The 22,374-nt window shown below is 39.2% G+C and overlaps 1 protein-coding gene across 7 annotated transcripts in view; it reads right to left on the bottom strand.

Moving 5' to 3' along the window:
- Nucleotides 1–22,374, bottom strand: part of SPHKAP (SPHK1 interactor, AKAP domain containing) — a 65,558-nt gene that overhangs the window by 20,773 nt on the left and 22,411 nt on the right. For all 7 annotated transcript variants that reach the window (XM_077785647.1, XM_021553682.2, XM_021553676.2 and 4 more), the window contains exon 3: nt 19,312–19,422. In XM_077785647.1, coding sequence (XP_077641773.1) covers nt 19,312–19,422 — 111 coding nt within the window. The remainder of the gene's footprint in view (nt 1–19,311; nt 19,423–22,374) is intronic.

Raw genomic sequence — 22,374 nt, forward strand, 5'->3', positions numbered from 1 at the left:
GGATATCAGTAAAGGTAGAGGAAATGTTAAAAATACATTTGATCATATACCTGATAAATTCTTCATGTCTTTTCCAATGATTTCTTATTTTCAGGCACTTGTTGCTAAATGTTTTGTAAGTGAAATTGTGAGTTGCTTTTAGAGTTTTCTGCACACCATATAAGTATTGGAGTATTTCTCCTAGTATTTCTCCTAACTTTCCAGAATGTCTGTGAGAAGTTTAACACTTTATGAAAATATTTTTTTAAACTTGGTTCATGAGGCAATATTCAACAGGAAGTTTTCAGCACTGCTAACTGGGCACCACAGGTGCAGAAAAGTTTAACTGCCTGGTGAGTGCTTCACCAGAAAGTTCTGCTTTTGATGACAAGGGCTTTTGCCACTTCTTTGATTATTGTGAGTTTCAGCGACTATTTAATGGTAGTGAGATTAACTTAAACAGAAACTTCAGATCTAAAGACCATTTAATTTCTGAAGACTTTTCTTTTATTGCATGCTTATTGGAAGGCCATTTTCTAATAAGAAAATCCCTCCTCCAACTCTGATTTAGAAGCAGGGACTCCAAAACTAGGCTGACTGCGAAGTTTATGAGAGTTTGGTGTTGTCCTCATTTAACCCAAAATCTAACACAAATTCAGGGCGCAGCTGAAGCCAACACCTGACTTCAAATAAATTGCAGATCCAAAATTTAACATAAAAGAGCTGAGTGATTTTGGGTTTTTTGCTTCTTTTTCAGTGAAGAGGAAATACTTTCCCTAATTCCATGTAAATATCCCATAGAAAATGAGAATACTCTAAATTATCCCCTTCACCAACACTGTTGTGTTAAGCACCCAAGCTCCTGTTGTGTGCCTGCTTGCACACCAAGACAGCCCTGATTTCAGTTTATATATGCACATGCCATATGTACAGATTATGACCATCTGCAGTAACAGCCAGCACAGCAGATGGAAAGATCCAGCCAGTGCTCCCATTATAAACCAAAAACCATCCAGTGAAGAAGAAAGCTTTTTGCCCTTTTAAATAGTTTAATGTCAATTTTACATGAACTTAAAAACATATTTTCCAGCCCTTTTACAATTTTAGCGAAAATACTTCTGTGTCTGATAATGACAACAATCAGGATATGCCACTGTTATCTGGTGAACTTTTAAGAAATAGTTATAAAAATGTCTAAGCTACGAAATAGTAAAAATATCCTCTAGCAACATAGTATGGTGGTTATGTAATGTCCTAAACATGCTGCAGTTGATTGGACAAACACTTCTCCTACTTTCTACTGGGTTTTCACATGTAGGCATTTCACATATCAACAAGAGGTAGTTACCAAAAAGCATTAGCAAATTTCACTCTTGATTTGCACATGAACTTGCCCACAACAGCATGAGGTATGAGATATGAGTGTGCAGGTGCAAGGAGGTGTGTTTGCTTAGGGAACCATCAGCTTGGCACCAGGGTGGGAGTGTGGGAAGCTGTGGGGCTGGGTTCAGCTCCTCTCCAGCAGGGTCACCCCATGCTGAAGGCAGGGCTGGTACTGAGGAGGACTGTGAAAAAGCTGCACAGGAGCACTTGTGTCTTCAGCCAAACACCTGATTCTCTGTAAACCTTGGTTTGTCCTTTGCTGCCTCCGTGGAATGATGGCTCAGGACTTTGCTGTGATGAACTGTGGCACTGCTACCAGTGACACTGACTGCCATCCTAAAGCCAGGCCCTCTCCAAGCTGCCAAAAAATCATCTCTGGTTCAGGCGTGCATGGCACATAACTCACCAATGCCTCAACAGAAGAAACCTCAGTACAAGCAGGAATAGCTAGTACTTTAAGTCCTTCCCTTCCTTCCTTCGTTCCTGCCTTCCTGCCTTCCTGCCTGCCTGCCTTCCTTCCTGCCCGCCTTCCTCCCTCCCTCCCTCCCTCCTTTTCCTTTCTTTCTTGATTTTCAGAACCTAATGGACTTGCACTGTAAAACCTGCTGCAGTGCTGAATCCAGTTTCCAAATACACTTGTCAAATTCCATTGCTATTGATTTATTACACTGCCAAAGCAGTCTTTTAGCATTTCCTGTTCTGTGGATTTTGCAGTTTTAATTACAGGCAATTTTAAAACAAAAACAGTTTCACAGTGGTGAAGGACACTGATGAACTCATTTACTTTTTCCCTTTGCTGTGAGCAGGAGGCAGGATGAGATGGGGAGGTACTGTAACCACAAATTACCTGTACAGTTCCATCCTGGCCTGCTCTGCTCTACTGTTTCCTTCTAGGAAGTTCACTGTGAGGATATTTTTGTTGGAGGTACTTCACCAGTGGTGCTCAAAGAAAAAATGATCTATTATGAAAAATCTCTCCCTGTTTTCTTTTTACACAAGTTTTAAGCTCTCATTAGCTTGCATTGCTTGATTAACTTCTAGTAATTATCAGGGACACCTCCATCAAAACAAGGCAAAATAACACTAGAGAACAATTAATAATTTGGATGGAAACACTGCATAAACTATGAAGGAAGAGCCAAGGTCAGGTCAGGATTTGTTAACCTCAATTTAATTCTGATTTTTTTTTCTTTGTATCAGTTGCAGCTCAGTTCAGCTGTAACCCAACCTTCTCCTTATCACAGTATCTTTAAATGTCAGTCCTTTCCCAGCCACTCCTTTATTTCTTCACATACTTGACTTCCCACAAACAACTTTTCAGTTCCGAAGTGTGTCTGCTTTCCACTTACACTGATTTTCTGTCTGGAAGCCATACATAAACTTCACGATATTGCCTTTTTTTCTGCCTTAGGGAATACTTATTTAGGAGGGAGAAAACAACAAAATTTAAATGGTGTTGCATAATACAAAGAAGAAACAACCCACCACCCAAATTCAGGCTTTCCACAGTGAGATAGGCACCCACAACTTCCTGGGTAGGTGCCAGGATCTGCTTTTGGCTCAGTAGTTTTTCCAAGTTTAGAAGTCCCATTTGCTCAAGAGAGGAGTGCTGTTCTTTTGGTGAACATGTACTACAGCACTGAAATGTAGAACAAAGCAGGGTGTTACATGTCCTGAAAGCATTTAATGCGCAGGCACACTGTGAATAGCAACTTTTGCACTATGCAGATTCTTGTACATCAATAGCACAGATTTGGGTATGACCCCAACCTTCCTCTTATCAAACCCTCCAAGCATTTCTGCTAAGATATTTCCAGCCAGGTTATCATCACTAACTTGCTGAGCTCTTGAAGAAGTCTTTACTTTTCATGATCATATAAAAAGCAAATAGAGAAACTTTTTTTTTCTTTTTTTCTTCTGTATTTTGCATGGTAATTTTTATAACTGGTAGGAGATGCATAGGGTAAATTCTGTAGATGAGTGAAGTCCTGAAATCTGCTCTTGAGTTGGTGTAGAAGTTATGTAGACAGCTCAATTCTTAGAAGAACTATGTATTAATAAATTGTTTTTTATAAAGTATTTAAGGATGTAATGTAAACACAGTATATTTTCCTCATTGACAAATGGCTTTAGGATATAGCAAACCTGGTTATGAAAGTGAGCTGCAGTTGTGTGTTCTGTGCTGTGAAGGACTATGGTCAACACTTGCTTGAGGTGTTTTTCCCCCCATAAAATCAAATCTACACTATACCACCCTCCCAATTTCACTATCTATTTTAAAAGAAAGAAAGATAAACTGAAGAGACAAGACTCAAAAATGAGAACTCTCTACAGATGGCTTGTGCAACCTGAATTTTACCTCATATGCCCACATTTATGCAACGCAGAACTGCTGCCTATTCAGTGAACAGGAAGCCTGCAAAAAGGGGGAAAAATATGTAGAATCAGAGCACTGTGAATCTGCCATTTTCTAACATTTGAGCCTATGACTTTGTAACGTAAAGGACACTCCTAAGCACAGTTTCTTAGTTTCTAATCCATCAATAACTGGCTTAGGAGAACACAGTTAAACGGACTATCAAAGTGGTAGCAGGACTACATGCAGGTGACACAAACTGTTTTGTCCCTGTCACTCCACCACTGCCTCCATCCATCTGATCCCCAGCTTTGGCCTAGGTGTCACCATCAGCCTGGGTTTGGTGCCATACACCTCAGCAGAGGCTAAATGTCTGTGCAGATGTTTGGATTTGCACCAGAACTGGGTAGAATTCTCCATGTTCTTTGTCTTGAAAATGAGCTTATAGAGTTTTTATCTCCCAGGTCTATGCTGTTCTGCTTTACCCATCCTTTTCCTGACACATCACTGAGTTAACTCATGCTAGGTGCCAATTCAGACACTTCATAAGGCACTTAAGAGGAACAACTGGTTTGGGACTGCTCTTTTATCTGCCCATAAAACTCATGTCTAATTTCCTACAAACAGAAGTGAAAAAGGTAAGTAGCCCCAGGAGAGATCTCAGGGGAAAGTGGTTCTGAGCAGGCAGTTCCTGGGTGCCAAGTTAAAAAAAAAAAACAGTTAAAGTGATGGTAGGAATGCAGTCCCCAGGCAGAGAACTGCAGCAGCATCTGCAGCTGCACAGCAGGACAGGCAGGGTCAGACTGTGCTGCCCTTGCAGTCAGAGCTTCCCCCTGCCCTCGGCAGTGATTTTGTTCCCTTTCAACGTTGCCATCTGTTGCTGACCAGAGTGCAGTGGCAGGAGCAGAAGGCAGCTCTATGTCAGGACAGCCAGCTGTGTCCTCTCTGTCCTGGTTTGGGTGACCAGGTATGCAGCTGTCCCAATGTCACTTTTAAATTAACATGCACCCTGCTGTACTTCTTTGCATCTCACCTTGCTGCTGGTGAGTGGCATGCATCTTACACCAGTGCACTGATGTTCTGATTATTATTTAGCATTATCCTTTGAAATACTAAAGGCCTGGCATTTTACTTCCATGTTGTTTCTCCTCCATATTTTGGGCAGGTATTGGTTATACTCAGGGTGTGTGCTGTTTCTTATACACTATTATTCTAAACACTTTATCCCTTTTGAAATGTAGGATTGTGAAGATACAGTTTGTGAAGAGGGTGATTGAATTTTACATCAGTTGTGATTGCTGCGACAGTTGTTTTAAGGATTTAATGGAATCTTTGACCACAATAATTTCTGCTCATAGCAATAACTCTGTGATAGGATGGCAGATTTGGAATTCTGAACCTATTCTCATCCTAATTTCATCTCTGCAAAGTAGAAAAACAATACAGTTGCTCTAAACTTCTATTAGACCTAAGTCTGAGTCTCCTGGCTTTAAAAAGATTAGATCACTGTAATTTCCCCACAGCACAATAACAGAATAGAGCTGCTCCAAGGCATTGCTCATTGGAATGGTGACTATTTCAGAGAATATACAGCTGCATGATGGGCTCCCTCAGGAGCTGAAGTCAGTGAAAGCCCGAGGAAAAAATATTGTTTTACCCTGTACTTGTAAGCCAAAGTAAGCTGTAACCCACAGAAAATATCAAAGGAGTGGCAATATGCCAAATTTTGTCCAGAAACTTGCTGTGAGCTTTGTCTCTTTGAAAATGACCAGAATCACTCATATATTTTTGACTTATATTAGGATGGCATAAAATGCCTTTTCCAGCAGATTGTATCCATACAGCCAGTTTGTGTGACAGGAGCATTTGTTTTGATGGTTAGCAAAATGCTGATCTGCAAAGCTCACAAATATAACTGCATTTATTTTCACTTGTCTTATTTATACTAGTATGATGGCTAAATAAAACCTCTTGGATTTCTAGTGATATATAGATATAAATGTGTGTGTATATATATCTAGTATACTGTCTGTAAGGTCCCCAAATCATTGACCTCTCTGTTCTTTAAAATTGCAATTTCTTAAATCTTGTAATCACAATAGAGTTTCAAGTACCCTTTTTTTTAAAGAAAGATAAAAAACCAAATAGCTGTGAAATGATGGTTTTGAAATAAATATTCTAAAATGTCATATAAGATCATCCATTAGCTCACAAGGAAACAGAAAAATAGTTTGAAAGACCTGCTAAGACTTGTGTGAAAGGAGGCTGATTGCAAACTTTTTTTGGAAGCTTGTGGCTTTGGTCACTTCACCACAATTATTTACTAAAAGAAAACTTTCATAACTGATACTCAAGGCCTCTATGGCTCCAACTCTCAGTGTAAATGCTACAATATAGTTCTGATTCATGTGCTGAAAAGCTGCTGTCAGGTTTTCCCTGTGACTCAGGCTTTGGGAAGTCTCCCTCCATTGCATCTTCAGACATGTGGGTTCTTGGGCAAATTCACTGCATTTGATGGGAATTTTGTTATCAACCACTCTGTGACTGCCCCAGTGAATATGCCCAGGTTGAGTATAAAACTTCCTTCACAGAAATGACTTTGCACCTATCAAGGCCAGGAGCAATAGCCAGATATTTCTTGTCTCTCATTACCGTTAAAAAGTTAGTTTATTTTTCTGTCACCACTTTTATTCATAGACTGGCATCAAAAAGAGTTTTTACTGCAGAACTAATAGAAAGTATTACTGCTTGTGCAAGATTAAAGAGTTAATGTACATTTCTGTAAAACCTTATATGCTTGCATTAATCTTCTTGATTTTTTTTTTTGCTAGGTCTTATTATGCTTATTTATTTTCTTTCTTTCTGTATCCATTTACATGTTAAATAGAATCTCAGGGGTCTAGATAATATAACCGTGACAGTTAACAGATCTGATTTCAAGGCCAGTCCAAATAAAACAAGATAAATATAAACCAATAAACCATAATTGATATAATAATTTAGCTTTGTTCAAGTTAAGCTTGACTTTTTCCATTTCCTGTATTTTAAATTGTTGGTATGGAAAAATTATGGTTCCATCAGACTATTGCAGGATGTGTTATTTTAAAGGAGAATCTGTTCATGAGCAGAATAATAACCTAAAATCAGTTTGTGAGTTGCTCAGGAGCCAGTCCTACACCTTTATCCTTTTCCTGCCTCCTCTGAACTCCAGCTCAGCCAGGTGGGCCTGTTACTGAAATACAAGCACAGTCTGCAACAATGCATCAGTGACCAGGCTGCTCCAGAAAGAAAAAGACAAAAGTTCATAAAATGGTACCTTTGAATTTTAGACACTTCCAGGGAAAAAATTCATAGAAATGGTTGAAGCTTTAAATTGCCAAAATGCAATGATGCAACGAAGTTTTAATTGTTGCGGTTAATTATAGGCCAGACTCTGCTAAATAACTCAGCAGAAACAGAGTTCAGTCCCAAAAGGTTTTGCTTAAAATGACTGAAACCATCACTGGCTAAGAACTGTCCCAAATGCACCAAAGAATGGTTTCTAAAACTAAGCTATTTAACAGTGATACCAAGGTGAAAGACTGACTCCCTCTAGCCCCAAACTCTGATTGTCTTGGCAGTCACTGCCCATGCTAGTTTTGGTAAGCCAAGAAATACAACTGCCTGCAGTCTATAAAGCTAAACAGATGAATTCTTTAATCCTATAAGCAACTGAAGCGAAGGAAATGATGATGTTTAATTTACAGAAAAGAGAACATTGATGGTACATTACTAAATGAATGCTCAGATTTCTGGCACAGTTAAGTATTTGCTTAATGTTTTCTTGAACACACCTAGATACTTTTATTTGGTACAGCATTGCTCTAAACAACTATAAAAATCAATTACTTTTCTCAAAGACATTTGTACGACACGTAGAAGCACAAAACGAGATTAAAGCGTTATAAGTACTTAAATCCATTCTGCTTATCTGTGCACAGCAAACTGTTCTGTGGTGCTCTACAGGATTTTTCAGTACTTGAGAAAGATGAGGAAGTCAATGTGGCTAAGCCTAATTAAAAAATGCAAATGATTTTGCTAAACAGAGATGTCAAGTGAAAATACTCCACAGCATGACTGTGAGATTGATCCGCCTGCCCCAGGTCTCTGGGGTGTCGGGGTGAGCAGGTATTAGCAAGGTGTAAGTGCAGCTATCAGTGGATAGAGTCAATTGTGCATTTCTCAACTGGATACAGGCTGTCAGATCAGCAGCTAAAACACCACTGTCTGGAACAGTCTGCTTGCTTTTGAGTTTTCAAACCAAGCTAGTTCTTCCTTACTTGCCTCCACGACTGACTCTAATTATCACTTCATTATAAGACACAATATGTTCCCCCCCATCTTTTTAAGCAAAATGTTAGTATGCAGAATAGTTCAGGCCATGTATCTCATTTTGCTCTGTTTTTCACACAGTGGGGTAGGTCTGCTGTATTTTGCAGTCTCCCAGGCTTAGGTGCCTTTTGTTCTGGACTACACTGGGGGAAGAAGGAATGAAGAGGTGGCACTTTGCAGGGCAGCAGGGAAAACCAGCAGCTCTGTGGTTGTCACACCTTATGAAACTCTTCCTGATAAATCTCTGCTCAAAGCTTTCTGTGAAGGGATTTCAGGATTGTATCCAATAGATCAGAAACTGTTGTCTCTAGATGAAAAAAAGCCCCTTGTCTTCTCTGATTAAAAAAATTCCTTGTTTAAAGCAGATCATTCTGTAAGTTCTCTGCTTTTCAGAGGATGAAGTGAGAATTAAGGAAGGAAGCATGCAGGTCTGATGATAGCTTTTGATTGAGCTCAGTTGTTTGATAAATATGCACCATTATACACTCTAAGAAACTAGGACTGTAAAATCTAACTGATCTGGATAATTTCCTCAGCTCTTCCTTTTCTTCACCAGGCCCATCCTGGCCCCAGTCCTTCTTCTTGCTTCCTGCCTCATAAAAATACATTTTTAAACCAAGACCATCATGTTCTTTCCTCTCGAAAAGGATTGTTTCACCCTTCCATTAAGAGAATTTACATTCAGCATACAAAATATCCAGCTACTTACTGCTGACCACTGTTACAAGCAACAGGAATTACAGCTTTGTGATGGATACAATTTGGTGACAGTGATGGTTTCTGTAATTTTTAGCCAAACCTTTTGGGACTGACCCCTGTTTCTGCTGCAGTAGATGTGCACAGCATCTGTCTGCTCATGCATGCTCTACAAATTACAGGGCAGCTCTGCCCCAGCTGTTAGACAGGTTATAAATTGGCAGAGCTCTGAGGCAGCAAGATTACTTGAAAAAGAAGGAATGGTACAGGTTCTTGTGCTTATGAATCAGTCTGGAAAACAGTTGGCTGTCTGACTGCTGAGATTAGAAAAGTCTGCTTATCTATGTATTAGTATCTTAAGGTTAACTTTTCAGCATGTTGACATGTAAGCTCTGCCACTTTCCTCTCAGACTTTAATAAAGTGTAGCTCTGTCTGGTTTCTCTGTTGTATAAGGAAGGCTTGAGTTCACACCCTTAAAATTTCTCAGTTTCATCTGTATTTATGAAACCTGTAGGAACTTTGGCTCTGGAACATCAGACCTATTGTCAAATTAGACAGATATCATCTTGTAAGTGACTATTTCACTTGAGTCTGAAATTATTTCTGTTGGTAAACAGGCAACCAGAAACTCTAATCATGCTTTTTTACTGAGACTGTAATCCTAGGTGTTCTCTCAATTCTTTAAAAAAATTTAATCAAAGTAATTTAAATATAATTTGACTAGTTTGTCAAATTATTTTTATTCACAGAAACCCACAGCTGCTTGGGGAGAATGTTTTGCCTAATGACATATATTTTTGGACATTGTTCCTCAGTTGAGCTTGTTCCTCAGCTGAGGTCAGTTTTACTGAGTTCCCGAATCCAGTATGAAATAATAATGCTAAATAATTTCCTCTCACAGAGTTCTTCAAGCACTTGGAGGGAACTAAAAAAAACAAAAAGAGTGCAGGGTGTATGTGTTGCGCTGAAAGGACTCAGCTTACTCAAATATATAAAATGTTCAAGAAGCAAAGGGAGAAATTCTTTAAATTCTCACAGTAAATAAAGTGATTTTAACTGGGAAAATTAGCTTTGGTGGATTTGATACTAATTCTGCCCATATACCTAGAAAAATTACTTAAAAACTATGACTACCCACATTTGCATACTGTCAGTTAAAAAGAGCATGGAATATCTCAATTAAACATCTGCTGCAATCTGGAGGAAGTGGTGATAACATCAGAATTATTGAATTCATCCCTAATCCCTGTGTATCAGGCAGAAGTAGCTGTACTTCTGCACACTCATCCATTCTCACAAGCTCTGCATTCCCAGAACCACACCATAGAGCTGCTGTAATCATAGATGTTTTTCTACTAAATTACATAGCATCTGACAGAAATAAAGATCTGTCCATGAGTCAGTCAGATTATCAGCTTTATCATTACCATTTTTAAGCTCTGCAATTAAAAAAAAATCAGTTGTTTGTTCTACATACTTAGTTGCATACACAGTTGGAGGAAAAAATACCTGAATAACACTTCTGAAGGGTTTAGAGCAAAACACTGGAATAAAACAAGAATCTTCTAGCTTTCAATTTCTTGTATCTGAAATAGTAAAGCTGGGAATCAGAAAGGTATTCGGGTCTGAACTTCGTTCTCTAGACAAGCTTCTACCAGGAAAATATCTGCCTTCCTCATGGTCATCCTAAATCTGCAGGTCTGGACTAATACTATAGAAAGGAGAACTACAGTGGTACTTCCCAGTCTCTTTGCAGAAGACCAAAGAGATGAGGAATCTTGGCATCTGCTTGAGGATTGGATTGGATCTTTTTGGAAAATGAGCTGGAAATCTCATCCTGTGCTAGATTCCTGCAGTACTATATAAGGAGTGGCGTTTGTGGTCATTTCACACTGAAATGTGTGGTGAGTTCTGTGTGTTCTCAAACTTATAGATGTTGTATGGACAGTTGCAGTGCATCTTGTAGTTCACAGGGCTGGACACACCCTTTGTCTATACAAGGTCCTGACAGAAGCTCTTTGGAGAACACTTGTGGCAAAACACTCGGCTGCAGTTAGGTGCAACCCACAGTGGAAGCTAACGTTCATGCTAAGTGCACAAAGCTGTGCAGAAGAACATCTACCATGGAATGTTCCTCAAGTTCTCACACTGTCATGGGGCCTCTGTGTTTATCTGTGTGATAAACAACTGCTCATTTCACTCAGGAGGAGCTCAGAGCAATCAGCTGCAGCAGAGCAATCAGACACCCTGCCTGGGGGCACACGGTTCCTGCACCCACTCAGGCACACTCACAGATTTCTCAGCTATTACATATATAACTGTGCAGTCACACAGACACTAATGAAGAGGAAATGAGGATTATCTGAAGCAGGAATGTGCACATGGCTTTCTTTTGCATATGGTTTCATAATGCTCAACATGCCATCTTCATTCATCTTCCTTCTGGTTTTATAGGAGGTTTTAAAATGCCTACATGCAGAGCAGTGAGGCGTGTGACACTGCCATTATAAAACATGTAATGGAAAAGACACTTTCCTATAATTTCTGGGAAAGAGAGATCTCAACCATTAACAAGCTACTACCTGAAATGTGTGGGTTTCAGGTAATAGTCTTCAGAATGTTCCTTCAGAGTGTTCTCCCACATTTTTTAATCACTACTATTATTTTGCTTTTTATTACTCCACCTTGGAGTAGTTTTGGGAAGAAGGCAGGATTTTGTTTCATGCCTTGCTATTGAATTGGTGTGCTGTCTTGGGATGGAAGAATGAAATCAGGTAACTTCTGAAAAGTGTTTCCTTTTCCTAAGCATACAGATAAGTATCTACTGAAGAAGTGTATATATAGTGTATATAGTATAAATTAGTTAAGGGCTGATATATTTTTGTGAATATCTGCATTATAAAAAATAAGGAAACTGAAAATTACCAGCTGTTGCTTTTTTGTTGTGGGTATTTATTTTTAGGTTACAATTTCCTTTCCTCCACTGAACAAATTTTGGTGACTTATTTTCACTGCCATTGGCTCTCTTCACTTCTTTTTGGGGTCATTAGCAGTTATCACTAATATGCAGAGTGCACATTTTTAGTAGATAGGAGACTGGGAATGGTATAAGAAATGTAGCTCTCTCCCCCATGCACAGTAAAATCTGACCTTTTATATTTAAATAGTTAAAGAGGATCTTGATCTGAAAGATGTCTTATACGAGGTATTTGAAATACCCTGATAGTGACTTGGAATTAAAAAAAAAGTTTCTGGAAGACAGAGCTAATTGCCCATTAGCATTTGGATGCAATGCTTGTCTTGCATGAATTTCCATGCTTGCCAAAATGATTCTGGCAAAGGAACCAGCTGTGAAATGTAGAAATTAAAATATTACTTTGGAAGTACTAGATATGCCCTGTGGCTAATTGCAAAAGGATTTAAATGAATGAAAATGTGAGGCAGCAGTATTATATAGGTTTTCTGTCCCCCTTTTTCTCCTTGTTCCCCCTGCTTTCTGTGTTGAGCATGATGTCACATCTATGGAACTTCCCTTGGGCCAGCTGGGGTCTGCTATCCCAGCCTGCTGTGCCCCCCAGTGAACTCACTGGTGGGGACAGTACACAAGCCCTGTTCAGGAATAGCAAAGGCATTTCTCTATTCATTCCCTGTGTTCAGCAGAAATACAGAAATGCAGAAAAGGCCTACACCAGCCATGGTGAAGGAATTACCTCCAGCCCTGCACACAGTTGTAACCTGACAGTATGAGGCAGCTCAGGCCCATCTTCTGTACTACAAATAACTCCAAAGGCTTCATGACAGCAATCCCTCAGTGGGATACAGCAGTACCATCCTTATCTCACCAAAGTCAGATCAGGCTACCATCAAAAAATCCATTTGTGTCAAAGTAGGACCATGGCACCCTACTGACAGTTTCTCTGCCCAAAATTACAACAGCATGCAAGGCAGGTTGGGGAAACATCACCTTGAAATGAGGTCTGAGCCTTCCTTCTGTTGTATGGTCCTTTGCATGATTAGAGAAGGGCAATTTCCATCTCTAGCTGTGAGTGGAGGAAGTCTTTTTCCCCATTCTTGCCCTATATTTTCATTGGGATGGCCACAAAAGCCACGTTACTCCTTTCAGTTTCCATGTAAAAAACTCTCCTGTGAGCTGCACAACTGCTATCTAACATGACATGAGGTTTCCAACCACTCTTCTTGCAGGCTCTAATGGAGTGTTTCCAAAAGCAGACAACTCTGTGCATCTCCTGTAAGTCACTCAAATTCACCTAAATAAGGTCCTGACATGACTCTCCCTTGTCTCCCCAGCCCAGCCACAATTCTCTTTTAGGAATACCATGTATGTTGTCAGAAGGATGTGTTATACTACTCTCCTTATAGCATTTTTAGCAGTAATGAATTTGAAATTTAGTCCAAATTATTTTTCAGAAGGTACTTATCTCAAATGATTTGGTGGATTTATGGTTCTTGATATTTTAGAGACTATCCCTATCTTAATGGCAGGACTGAATTAATGAATCTTCCCAAGTTATCTCTTCATAATCCACTGCTTCAAAACCAGCTCTGAATATTTTCTTCCCATTAAAGCTTATTCCTTTGGGTTTGATGTAATTAATTGCTACTTAAGACTTAGAGAAAATATTCCAATAAATATTTATGCCACATGCACCATCTACTCTCTCCAGTGCCCTGTATACTTAATGTTTAACAAATTTCTGTGAACCTCAGCCTGCAATTCATATTGGAGGGAGCCTGTGGCTGTAACAGCAGCACAGTCACAGATGTCCACTCTGGAGGTAGCACAAGAATCTCATTTCTTGATAAAGCAGGTCATGGAGGCACTGAGAATATGCCAGAGCAGAATGCTGGAGAGGACACAGCTGCAATACCACACTTGATCCTCCCAGTGCTTATTTATAGCTTTGTCAGAGTAAGGTTAAGCACCTACTTCTCTTAAGGACAGACAGAAACCCACTGCAGTGGGAGACCCTCATGGATGGACAGGAAAGTAGATGGCAGATCTAGACAGCAAATTAAAGAGTGTCCCAAGTCTAAAGTTACAGGAAAAATAAGAAAATCTATTGTCAATATTTCGCACTCTGAAATATTTCACATAAGGCAGCTTTTGACTGCTGTATGATAGATGTGTGGTACTGAAAATGTGGAAATGCAACCCTTTAAGGGCATATTTGAATTCTATCTTAACATTGGCTCATATGTGAAGATAAATTTTTCAGAGCCAAGTATGCACAAGAGCAGAAAGTGAAACATATTTTACAGATTATATAGTAATCTTTTCAGTGGTCTTTTAAGCAAGTGCTCAGTCTGCCTGCACTGTGCTCCATAAGGCAGAGAGCAATTGGTGAAGATGAAAGGTTTTATTTCCCTGTGCAAGCCAGAGAGGGGCTCTCTGGAAGGTACAATTCCTTACCAACAGCAAGAACACCCACACATGCCTGAGAAAGGACTACAACTTAATGTCACAATTTAGCCTGCTGCTGTTGATTCCTGCACCATGTCAGGATGTAATTAAGGTATTGTCAAGCTGAATAGGAAGATGAGACTTAAACCTAAAAATATCTCCAGTAATTATGGTTTAGATCTGGAAAGCAGTGGATGGATTTTGATTTCTGAAAGAGACAATGCTGTTCCTGAAGATGGTTGAGTAATTATGGAGTGAAAGGTAAAATAAACAGCCTTGTAATTCCCTGCCTGTGACGTAGTGCTGAGGTGTGCAAGCAATCTCATGAGGGAGGAAAAAGGTCTTAGTATGTAGGTCTGGTGGCTTTAGGCAGGAAAATAGGGCTTTTCTATGTTTGCTAGCAAATGTAAAACTTCATTCAAACACAATAAAACAAAGCACCTGTTTCAGCTGTGCATGGTCACTATTCAGGAACACACATGGCTTTATTTGAAAACAAGCCAACAAACAAAAATCTCCTCTGGGATTCAAGATTGCACTTCTGTATTTTCCTGTGTAAAAAGCCTTGTTGACTACTATCAGCCTGGGGAATAATCCTTCTTTCCAAACTCCTGTACAACTACACCATCACTGTTCAGTGAGGGCATGCTCTCATTCTTTGGACTCTCTGAAGAACATATTGGATACATGGGCCCTGAGTAAGGGATAGGAAATGTCCCTGACACATTGTCTGCACTATGTTAGCAAGTTACTGGAAGTAATCTAGTATGAAAAACTGATGCAAAAAAAACCCCAAAACTGTGTAGTTTTACCTAATCATCCAAAGATATGTAGTACCATATCTTTAAAAACACTTGGGTGAAGAAAAGAATGCAAACAACTCATAATATACCTTATTTCAAGTGAAACCTGCTGTCCTTTATTTCATCAAAATGCACCTTGCCAACGATTTTTACTTTCTGCACATGTTATCATTCAGTTTGAATTAATTTGTGATAACTGTTTCCTGGATGTTTTTGTTCCATCCCTTGAGTGAGCTCTGGCATTTATCTGACAATATGGTGAGATGATTCAAGGAAGACTTGGCTAGAAAAACTAATTTCTTAATTTCATAGTTACTTTTCTCTCTGAATTGATTTACTGCACACTTGTAAAAATGCCAGGGCATTCAATGAGATGAAGCAAGAGCTGGAGGAGGAGGTGAGACCAGAGTAGCCCTGATTTGACCAGCTCAAATTAGTGCATAAGGGCATCCTTAACCTCCTCCTTGTTTGAAAGCTTGATGGCTAAACTGCAATGAAAGTGATAATGCTGAAATAACTGCTTAGGACAGCAAAGCCATCCAGTTGCAAGGCAAACAGCCAGTTCTGAAAATCCAACCACTCTGATAGCAAAATGGCATTCTTCATTATCTCAGTTAACAGAGACACCACAGGCCATGTGATCTGTCACCACATCACCTGTTTGCTTTGGTAACAATCTGGTTTCTCTCTCACTTGTCACTCACCAAGATAAGCACTGCTTCCCTTCTTTGCAAAGCTCAGCTTTGTCTCCTAGGTGGGGTATGTTCTCCTGCACTAAACTAACCAGTTTAACTAACCCTAAACTGTAATTCTGTCTCCTCCTGCGCTGCAGACAGATTAGGGTTCTGCCATGTGGCATTAGCCCACTCAGTGGCTGCTGCTGCCTCCACTCCCAGTCATGCTGTCCTCCACTCTCCTTTGTGCTTCCACCATCATCACCAGACCACTTCCAAAAAAGTTCCAATGGCACAGGGGCACAGAAAAGCAGCCAACAATTAGACGTGACGGTGTTTAACATTACTGAATTTGATTGAAGTTTGGGCCACTGTCCTTGTCCTTTCCCTCTGCTCTGACCATGTGTTCCTGCTGCTCCCTTGGGCTGGATTTAACCAATATCCAACTGCCTATGTCTATGCATACAGGCTGCATTACTTACATCCCTGTATGGAGCATTCTGTAGTGAGCATTTTTGTAGTTACAAAGTAGGAGCACTTGCAAATGGAAAAGCTGCTGGACTATTTCAAGAATGTTTCAAAACCTTTAACACTTTATTGAAACTGTTCTCTCATCCATCTGCCTGCAAATCCAATTTTTTTCTCAGCTTTAAGGAGATATAAAACAATTTAAAATGAGTCCTTGTCACATGCTAACCCTTTAAAAAGTGTTACCTTTTTACGCTAAAGTAAGAAACGAGCCCTGTTTCTTAGTGCTTTAATTGAAAGGCAGGTATTTTCCACCTTCCATATTGCCATTTAGGGGTGTGACATTTCTGTTTCTCCAAGATATTAGACAGGAAGTTTGCAGGATTTCTGCCAGTCTGGAAATCCACTGCCCCTCACACAAAGGCACTGCTTGGGAAGGAGAGGTTCTACCTGCCTACGTCAGTGGTTCTCAAGGACAATTCTCCGTGAGGCTGTGTGGAGTGGCAATGTCTTGCTCCCAGCCTCCGTGTTGGGACAGGGTGGTCATGCAAAGAGCAATGGGGTGTGATGATCTTGTGGGGAGATCACTGGAGCCTGGGTCCATTTTGAGAGACTTTTTGTTATTGTTTTTTTTTTTAATAGGTACAAATATAATTTCTAATGCCTTTTTGCTGGTCTGGAGCATGAAAGGCCAGAGAATACTACGTATCTTGAACCAAATGAATACCAAATATCTTGCAGGACTATACCACCATTTTTTTTTTTCATCATTTAGTTTTGTATCCTGCTCTTTTCCTAAGTAATAGTTTAATGACTATGTTCATGAAGAATTCCTAAAAGAAAATTAAGATACATCTTTAGCAGTGTGGCAATACCACCTTAAACATGGAGATGCTGTAAAAGCATTGTGAAGAAAAGTGTTAAATCTTAGCAACTGCTAAGATAAAGTAATAATTTTCATTTCTGTGTGCAAGATGAAGGGACTGTGCTTTAGGAGAGTCCAATGCTAGAAGAAAATTATAAATCATCTAATTAAGCAAGAGTTTAGATTTCTTAACTTGTACTAACATAAGGCAACCACAAATATTCAGCACTGGTAATTATTCTAGATCTAGATATTTGGAGAGAAACTGGGGAAAAAGTATCTATCAGTTTTTTCTTTTCCAATAAGGTCTTCATAAAAGCATGTTCAAAGCAGGAAACATTTGTTACAAGTCCAGAGAAAGAAAGATGGCACTAGTGGAGTAAGCAAAAGTATCTATTTTTATGTGAAACTAGTTTTATTTTATGAGGTCACTCCATGGGGCAAGAAGAATGTTACCTTACAGAAATTTTAATTCCATTTATAAATCACTATGTGGAGCTTATGCATTGTTATGTCTCACACATTCATGTATTTTATTCTGTTAGGTAAATTTCAATTAAGTTCTCATTCAGTATAAACAAACAAAACAAGACATCTATAATTAAACTACTTTCAAAATACTACCTGATTATATTAAGAGGAACTATGTATCCTAATCTCAGTGGTAAACTGCTGCTAAACAGTACCATTGTTAATTGAAGTAAGTTTAATGAAATGTTTACCAATTAGACAAATTTCTTCCAAAGAGAAAAAAACCAATTATAATATTAGTGTTGAGGAAAAAGCTCTTCAAGGTAGTTTAACCTTTTAAAACAGACAGCATGGCAAAATCAGACAATATTGCCTGAAATAAGGAGGGTAGCAATGGCATAATCTTTCTATAACAACTTATCTTTGCTTGGTATGCCCAGCCTATCAAGAGACAAATATAATTTCCTCTAAGATTCTATGAAAAATTAAGCAAAAAGTCAAAGGTCAACAGGTAAAAAAGCAAGCCAGAATTAATTTTTATATTAGGTAGTAATTCTTATATTGGGTAGCAATTTTATCTGAGAAAATAAGCCTAATTTTTAGGATATTAAATACTAAATAGTACAATTAAATTACTACAGTCAATATGTTTTGCATTAAAAGTAATCCCTTCCTATATGAAAAAACAAGGATACCACTGGTTATCTGCCTGATGAACCTGTGTTGGCTAAGAACGCGTTCAGGTTCTCACCTTGTAAGGTTGCTCGCTTGTACACTGGGACTAGGTTGTGCATTTTGCTCACTCTGTCTTGTGGAAATGGATAGAGCAGTGCTGGCTATGACTGAATTAAGCCCAAGAACCTCTGACCATATTCAAATGCCACAGCTGCAATGACAATGACCCTGCTGTGTCACTGCTGCTCTCGGGCACTCTGCGTCACCCTGGGAGGACGCGAAGGCTCCGGCCGCCGCCTCCGCGGATGGAGATTCGGATTGCTGGCAGCAGCAGCCTGGGTTCATCACCTGGAGCCGAGTGTCCATGTCCTTGAGGGAATCCCAGCAGGCTCCATGAGAGCTCTCAGCTGGTCTTTAGGTTGTGTGCAGCACAAGCAGTGCTGGAAACCTTTCACCTGGGATAAAGCTGATCTTTCCTAAAGCCCTTGCTCACTGAGACCAGGGAATAGCATTTGAACAGGATTCTGAGGAAAGACCTGCTGTTCTGAGTCCTCCGTCAAGTAAAAAACTATTAAAAACATAGCCATGTATTTCCATCCAGTTTCATGTAGATAGTTTATAAAGCAACATAACTCTTATTTCTTCATGCACATTGTTAAACAAAAGCTGATCTTAATCACATTATAACCCATAATAATGAGATTGAAATTTAATTTCAAGTGCAAAATAATTCTGTATGAGTTCAGCAGCTTCCTTTCATCTAACATGGAATGAGCCTTTTCTCTTTAATTGTGTCTCTCTGCCTTCAGGAACATTGAGCAGCCTTCTAAACATCTGCTCTTTCCAACCTGCCACTTAACAAGTTATGGTTCAGAATAAATTTCTCTTTGGCTTATTTTTCTTTCTTGTGAGTTGCAGATTATGAACATAAAAACATGCAGAGAGCCACCGAAGTCTGAAAGCCAAACATGAGGAAATCTCTGCAGTAGTCTTTATTAATGTGTTCTGTATAGAAATATGTATTTTTAGTTTGTATGTTTTCTTTTAAAAGAAAGCTGCAAATTCCAGACTTTTAGTTTAACATGTACTGCTGTCAGCTCCACACCCTATCCACATAACTTTCAAGGAGATGGCAGTGAGTACTTACTGAGGCACAGTTGCTCTCTGACTTGTCTTCTAGAAAGCCAATTTGGCATGGTGTCCTCTGATTCTGCAGCCAGTAGTCTGTTGATTCTAGCAGACTGTTACTGCAGAGAATCTGTTAAAATAGTTAAAAATAGTTAAAATAATTACCATTTTTTCTGAGCCCTATTGTGCTCTGGGGGCCAGAACCCTATTGTTGTAACTCAATAGAAATTTTTATGGACAAAACTGGGGGGAAGTGGGGTAGGGGGAGAAAGAGGGGCAAGACAGAGCTGTTTGGTTTGGACCCATCCAGTTACTGCACCTTTAGTCAAATCACTTGCATATCCCCTGAAGTATGAACTATTTTCTTCCAGAACTGAGAGTCCTTGGAGATAACACTTGAAGAAAATGCCCAAACCCAGTATTTTTATTGAAAAATATTGCTGTTAGTGTTGTGCTGCATTAAAGTGATAAAGAGGCATATTAGATAAACTAATTATTCAATTACACCTGAGCACACCAACTTGCAGTCTTTATGACTGACTGTATCTCCACAGTAGATCAGTACTACTCATTCTGCCAGCAGCCTCATTTCAGGGATTTCCGAGGCTCCAAACTCCTTCTTCTTAAACAAGTTTTTCTGTTTTCTGAGAAGTTGAAGTATTTTGCACCTTCTGTAATGAGTCTTGAGGTCAGTCAGCACCCTGAGACCAAAACATTGAGTTTAATCTCTGTGTTGACTCAGCCCTACAGTGTGTGCCACAGCTCCACTCAAACAAAACCAAAATGGGGCTACAGTGACCTGCAGACTTTAAAGAGGCAAAGCCAGTTTGCAAATCTGATGCTTAGATTAAACTGAATTATTTTCTTTCTGCCTCTGCACTAATATTCTACCATGAAAAAGAAGGACCATTAGTATCTTTAAAACAGCTAGGGAACAGCAGGAAAAATACTGCTGCACCATTAGTGCTACTTACGAATATTACTATGGCTCATCATCTTCCCTAGGCAGCAAAGTATGTTTATGAAATAGATGTATATTTTATTTATACTTCTTGCAATTCTTGTATTACATAGAAATAGCCTGTACTCTAATCTTTGGACTTTTAATAATTATATTTAAAATATAAATTTGTTACTATACCTAGGGAAAGAAAATCTATCTACAGTACTTTCCTTTACCTGACTGCAAGTTTTGTATTGACACTCATTTGTCCTACTTCAAGAACACTTGACCTCTAAGCCTAGATCTCTTCTTCGGGAAGAGAAGTGAGAATAACTTGTGAGTCCTTCTCATTTCTCAGGGAAGATGGATGACTGTGGAAAACTCATGTGGCCAGTTGACACAGTTCTCTAATACTTGGGGGCATCCAGAAGTAAGCTTATTACCACCCACAGACTAACTCCCACTCTAATATTTATCTTTCTGGTAGAAAGTCAGTTGCACAGTTAATATTTCACTCCCTGTATTATACTTATATTGATTTCTAAATAAAAGTCAGCAGGAGAGGGATCAGGAGGTAATGGGGAACACCACAGGCCCTGAGCTTGGCCTGCTTCAGTGCCTTTTTTGGTGCCCTCCATGGAGACTTTCCACCTTCGCACTTGTTTCTCAGTACACGAGCCCTGCTATGGGTTTTCTTCCAAAGAGCTTTAAAATACAAATTTAAGGTTCACAAAATACTCAGGGGAAGTACTGTGCCCAAAGACTTTCTTCTGAGAATACCAAAGGCTCATGAATGCTTCACCAGCCTCTTCTTGGGGGCTGCTAGCTAATCTTGTTTACCAGTGCAATGACTCTGCACTCAAAAAATTTTATAACCTCCCGTCTCAGTGCAAAAAGATTCCTGCCATCATAACTAACTCCAAGAGTAGATAGGGAAAATAATACACTCCATATCCCAAAGAAACAATTTCCTGTTAGTGTAATCAACTCTTGTGTGCATTTGGTTGTTTTATTTTTTGTTTGTTTTTGGTTTTTTTTGCTTGTGGGTTTTTTTATTTTTTTTTTGAGAAAATCTTGAAGCATTATGAACTGGTGGGTAAAATCTAGAATTAGGAATTCCTCTCCTTTTTCTGAAAAATTATAATTCTCTGAGGCTTTGTGAAGAGAACATAGAATTGAACATACACAAAAACACACATACAAATCTATATATGATTTCAGATTTAATTAGATTCTAGACATTCTCATCCTCAAGGGCTGACATTAAAATAAACATAATCTTGTTAAAATATAATTTTGCATACACAGGAAACGTTTTTTAATCTCAAACAGCTTTTGCTGTAACAAGCAGTCTTGTTTAATTTCCTTAAAGATCACAGTGAATTTTTCTTTGACCTTTATTACTTTAGATTTTTCTTTCCCAAAACTCAGTTTCTGAGAAACTGTGATGGGCAGAAATTCATCATGCCAAGACAAGCTGCAGATATCCTTGGTGCTGCTCATCTTTGTCTCAGAAGGACTTGGTGTGCATTTCAGAACAGCTCAGTCATAGCAGGTGTATATTGTACATGACAAACCCATGAAATGAGCTGGGCAGTCCACACTTCACCCACTTTATCTCCTGTGGGATGTTAAATGATCCTTGGTAGCTTTAATTTTCTTTCAGAGATATTTTTATCAGGAAGCAAATACTGGTGAAGACAAATGTTTTGGTCTGGTCAGGTCAGGTCATGGTTGCCAAGCTTGAGTCACTTCAGGGTGGTTTATGAGTTGCAAGGCTTTACATTTCACTTAATTTTTTGCATGCAGCTTTTCATGACAGACTTTGAAGTTAAGGGTAGAAATGACTACATGGAAGTTTTGGACAGCATGTGATTTCTAAGTAACCTCAAGTAGATTAATACCATTAAGTAGGATTACTTGTTCCCTGGGCCAGATTCTGCTCTCCTGTGCATTGGTTGTTCTGCACACACACTTGAGGATGTATCCAGAAGTGTGAAGAGGGGTGAATAGGTGTAACATTTTTAATACTGGAGGTTGGGGAAAATAATTTACAGCAACTTGGATTTGAAAAGGACAGGTGAGAAAAACAAAACCAGATATACTTGAGTCCACACAGCACAAGTTGGCAGAGGTCAG

The sequence above is a fragment of the Lonchura striata genome, chromosome 10 (genome assembly GCF_046129695.1).
Source record: "Lonchura striata isolate bLonStr1 chromosome 10, bLonStr1.mat, whole genome shotgun sequence".
In the NCBI taxonomy this organism is placed as follows: Eukaryota; Metazoa; Chordata; class Aves; order Passeriformes; family Estrildidae; genus Lonchura; species Lonchura striata.